The following is a 5,000-nucleotide window of genomic DNA, read 5'->3' as shown; positions in this document are numbered from 1 at the left end:
ACTAAACAACTGTAAATTGATGTGCATATCGAACATATAAAGTATGTCTTTCATCACCAATACCATCACCATCACCATCATCACCACCATCCCCAGCAGCACCTCCATTACCATCCATTGTTGACAGAAGCAACTATACCTGACAGATGGACGGCTCCTGCATCAAGCCGTGCTGTATTTAAGGGCTCATTCACCTCAGGAAATTAAGAAAAATCGCTGTTAAAACGCGAGTTTTCAGTATTTATTAAATTTCTTCTTGCATTTGCATTAGTTTAAAAATTGATTTCAGTGAGACAAAATATTTTATTATTTATTTTTAAAATTTTAATTTGATAAAATAAGCAAGAAATATTGAAACCGTTCAAGAAAGGTAAACTGAAATTTTTTTAACGTGATTCAATGTGAATAAAAGTGTCGCACTTTTTACCCATAATATCGTTAAATCTGCACCAACACGTCTGAATTTCACTCTCCGCCGTCGCCGTATTTTTTGGCACCTTTTGGGAACGATTAAAGCTACGCCACTGACGACTTTTTAAGTTATCCTAGCCATTCCACTATTCAGGGAATAGGCTCAGCACTTTCGTTCACAGGACACATGAACATGCCAATTTGGTTCTCGTTACCAAAAATTTTAAGCCGATTGGATGAGGCGATCTCAAGTTATGAGCAAAATAGAATCGATCAGCAAGAGAGAAAAAAAATCAGGACAAAATGCGTCTAGGTGTACTCTGTCCTTCAGTTGCCCCTTCACCCCCTTCTTGTGTTTTTGGTTACACCTTTGAATGCCAGTATTTCTCCTGCAGTGCTGCTCTTGTATGTCGTTAGGTTTCACTACACTTCTACTACATTCCATCTGCTGCTATTGCCTTGCGTCACTCCTCTTTCAGTCTCTTGTCCCACTACCACTGCTGTCCCTCTACTTGCTACTCTCATTACTACTTCTACTTCTACTTCAACTACCAGCTTTACCTCTACCACTATTTCTCCACTTCCTTCTTCTTCTCTTTGTCCCGTCCCTGTCACCTCCAACATATACTGGCTCCCTCACCTTTGTGTGTTAATGTGACTTGTTAATGGTCCAAGTCTGACAGGAACGTCGTCATAAGTTTCTTTCTATGTGCTGGTTATGTGTGTATTGTTCCAGTAACGATATTGTAACCTGTTCTTTACTAGTCTGATATTCGATTTGGCACCTGTATTATTCCTAGGAAATGAGCATTTAAATAAAACTACTGACCCATGCTAGGTAGGTCTTACACCCTCTATTCCCACTCGTGAACCTTTCTATCCTACCTGTGAGTTTATTACACTCATCTGCAACCATTGCCAGAACAGTGTTCTCCCTGTATTTCAAATGATATTTCATCCAGTGATTGCCTTGTTTCTAGCTATTAATTTGATACAAAATTTCAACACTCTTTATGACCTCTGTTCTCATCTTCTATTTCCACATGTCAATCAAGGTCTCGTTCATTCAGCATACACCCAGTGGCCACTTTATCAGGGGAGTCCTTCAAGGAATTGGTAGGGCCCACCTTTGCCCCCAGATCAGCTTAAATTCTTCGTGACACGGATTCAATCAGGTGCTGGTTGTCGGCTGCACAGTCATGCTGCCTATCTCGCGTTGCACCACATCCCGAAACTTTAAGCAAAATTCTGACCCTGTCACCTGCATGTCGAAGTAGAAACAACAATTCATCAGACCAAGCAACTTTTTTTCGATGTTCAACTGCCGAGTTTAGATGAGACAGTGACCAGTGTTGCCTCAGTTTTCTGTTACTGACAAGATGAAACCCGGTGTGAGCTTGTGCTTCTGTACTCCTACCCATCCACTTCAAGGTTAGAGGTTTTGTGCATTCAGAGATGTTCTTCTGCATACAAAGATGTTCCTCTGTTGTAACAACTGGTTATCTGAGTTTCTGCCGCCTCCCTGTCAGATGGAACTAGTCTGGCCATTCTCTTCTAAGCTCTTGTTAACAAGGCTTTTTCTTTCACGGAACTGCTGCTCATTAGATGTTGTGTGTCTTTCCTACCATTCGCTGTAAACCCTAGGGACTATTGTGTGCTAATATCCCAGGCAAGCAGTTTCTGAGATATTCAGACCACCCCATCTGGTACCAACAATTATTCCACAGTCAGAGTCACCTACATCACAGTTCTTTCCTATTCTGATATTTGGTCTGAAAAAAATGAACCACTTGACTATGCATGCTTTTAGGCCTTGGAGTGATGCCACTTGATTGGTAAATCGAGCAAGTGTACTTTTGTACCTACAAAAATGGCCTCTCAGTGTGTGAACTTCCAGAGAAAAAGTTAAATACTCTTATTCTATTTTCTGAGACAGCAGTTTTGATATAGAATATTAAATGTGCCGTCTATCTTTTTTCTGGTCCATTAATATCTGTTCTGCAATATGGAGCTCAGAACGTTGCAATACAATTCAATTGCAATCTTGCCCAAAACAGTTGCAAACCTTGAGATTTATAGTAGTTTCATTTATAGATATGATGCTAAGCAATCGGTCAACATTTTGACCCAATCTTGTTTCCAAGAATCAGTACTCACTGCAGAGCAAACTTATTTTGACAATAGTCAACGTTTCGCTCTGTTCTTCAGTGTGTCTCTTCCTCATTACTGACTCACGAAATTGCATTGGCTTGACATTTCTGTTAACGTAAATTATTATTTTCTATATTACTAACAGGTGCCATAGTTATTTTATTTTCGATGATCAGGACATTAAAATAACTACTTATTATATTATTTAAATTGTCCAGAAGCTCTTTGGTGCTCTAGGAGTTTATTTTAGTTAACCTTTATTTAGACGAGCTTCCTACATCGTTTTGATCTGACTACTTGAGATAACCTGGAATAGTCCGATATTCACAAATTCTATAACCTCACAGTTATATTTTAATAATTAAATGTTACTGTTGCAGATTCTTACATGCGTGTTGAGCATCGCAGTGGTGGCGCTTGCTGGGCAACGCTCTCTCTCAAGAGCGGACATTGGTCGAGAATTCTTCAGGCTTCCCACCTCCAAAACTTTCCCTGCCAGAGCACAACACACCAAGGATATCCAAAGAACTCGTGCTGCAGCAGTAACAGCACCTGAAGCAACTGCAGCAATTCGTTTAACAGCAGCTTCTGCAGTAAAAGCTCCAGCAGCGGATCCTGAAGCAGCAGATGCTTTAACCACAAATCTCGAAGCAACAGACGCTGTAGCTACAGTTTCTGTAGCAACAGCCCCAGCTATTGCTCCTGTTGCAACAGTTTCTGTAACAGCGGCTCCTGCAACAGCGGCTTCAACAGCATCTCCTGCAAGATCAGCTCCTGCAAGAGCAGCTTCTGTAGCAGCAGCTGCAGCAAGCGGAAGCAGAGTGAAAATTCCTCCTCTGGACGTAGAAGCTGCTGAAAAAATTTCCGAACTCTTTTCCACTTTGAGTGAAGCCTTGACAGACACGAGAGGGACACCGATCCAGAGAATTAGCAAGGTCTCCCTCTCTTTCCTTCCTTTGTCTCGGTCTGTTGTCGAACTCAGGGGCAAACACAATAAGAATTACGACACTGAATACTACCTCGAACAGCAAGAAGTCGCCGAGCGTTTTGTGCCGGCCTTCTTAAACTCCCTTGCGAACTTCATCGATGACTTGCCACCACCAGCCACTGTAGCCCCAGTGGTGATCCCACCCATCCCTACCTTCGACAGTGAATTTGTGCCAGACTCAACCATCCCCGGGATCAGGGTTCCAGCGACAGCATTCGTTCCCGAGATTGTGATTCCAGAAATTAAGATTCAGCAAGAAAAAAAAAAGTAATTTAGAATTATTTCTCCGCCACAGATAGTACAGTCCTAACAAAGGCCAACCACAAAAGCCATTTCCCTTTGTAAAGCAGCTGTACTTTGGGCCTCCCAGTACCCAGTTAAAATTTTTGTCTACCTCTTGAAACCTACATGAAACAATTGCTTAATCTACGGACATGAGAAAAACAATGTTATGGCATGGCCACTGGCTCGTTGAGTGCTGTGTTGGCTAACCTTTATCTGGAAATCCTCGAATCTGCCCACATTCTTCTTGCTGCACCCAACACCATTACATGGCTAAGCTATGTCGACGACATGCTAGTCAACTTCCAAAAAAAGACTCGATACACAGAAAATCCTTATTAGAATCAAGAATCTCGAACCCACAATTAAATTCACGTCAGTTGAAAGTAACAGACTGATATTTAAAGCTTACAGGAAGTCCGTTTTATTACTTCCATTCTCTTCACCATTCCAGATGCAAGAGGAAATTCTGGTTTCCAGAAGCAAGAGGAAATTCTGGTTTCCAGAAGCAAGAGGAAATTCTGGTTGCTAGTAAATCAAACGCAGTTTCCAAAATCTATCATAAGAAACAGCAACAACGACTTACCAGAGAGAACTATCACTAGCCACAAATGACCTTTACATCAGCAGCTTGGATAACAATATTTTTCCAGCGCTCATAGGTAGCCACATGAAGTAGAAACCAGTTTTACAACCACCATCTGAGATCTAGTTACACCGAAACAGCAATATGCAGAGAATCTCTTCCGAGGGATGCGAGGTCTCCTTAAGGGAAACAAGACTCCGAGTAACTTGTAAGCAAAAACAGATACGCCTCCAGTCGTGATATGAACAACAGCAGTACTTTTTATCAGAGTGATTTACTTAGACATCTTTTCCAGGAAGCTTCAATGATTTAGATTTCAAACAAATTGTACAAGACTTATGGAGCTTTAACATCAGAAATCCTCGCCAATATGGTGCGGATCCAAGTAGAAAGACTGATATCTGGGTACATACCTATTAGAAAATAAGAACGAGGGAGCAATAAAATATATATGACAGACCCTTCTTAAATTCATCTGTGCTCCCTAGTTTTGATAGCGTTAAACATCGACTAGTTGATGAATAAAGCACTTGTGCAACTCATGGGAATCTTTACTGCCGAAACACTTCGCAAAAGGCTTCT

At 41.3% G+C, this 5,000-nt stretch overlaps 2 protein-coding genes across 2 annotated transcripts in view; one reads left to right on the top strand and one right to left on the bottom strand.

The window, feature by feature from the left end:
- Positions 1 to 4,043, top strand: part of LOC138854793 (uncharacterized protein C11orf24-like) — a 33,323-nt gene extending 29,280 nt beyond the window's left edge. Inside the window, exon 2 of the mRNA XM_070099884.1 lies at positions 2,943 to 4,043. Within this exon, the coding sequence (XP_069955985.1) occupies positions 2,943 to 3,821 (879 nt within the window). The 3' untranslated portion in view covers positions 3,822 to 4,043. The remainder of the gene's footprint in view (positions 1 to 2,942) is intronic.
- The window catches only part of LOC128695258 (uncharacterized), a 1,855,180-nt gene that overhangs the window by 739,717 nt on the left and 1,110,463 nt on the right, over positions 1 to 5,000 (bottom strand). The gene's annotated exons all lie outside the window — the stretch shown is intronic.

This window comes from Cherax quadricarinatus, chromosome 70, assembly GCF_038502225.1.
Source record: "Cherax quadricarinatus isolate ZL_2023a chromosome 70, ASM3850222v1, whole genome shotgun sequence".
Taxonomy (NCBI): domain Eukaryota; kingdom Metazoa; phylum Arthropoda; class Malacostraca; order Decapoda; family Parastacidae; genus Cherax; species Cherax quadricarinatus.
This window is presented reverse-complemented; position numbering and strand designations above follow the sequence as displayed.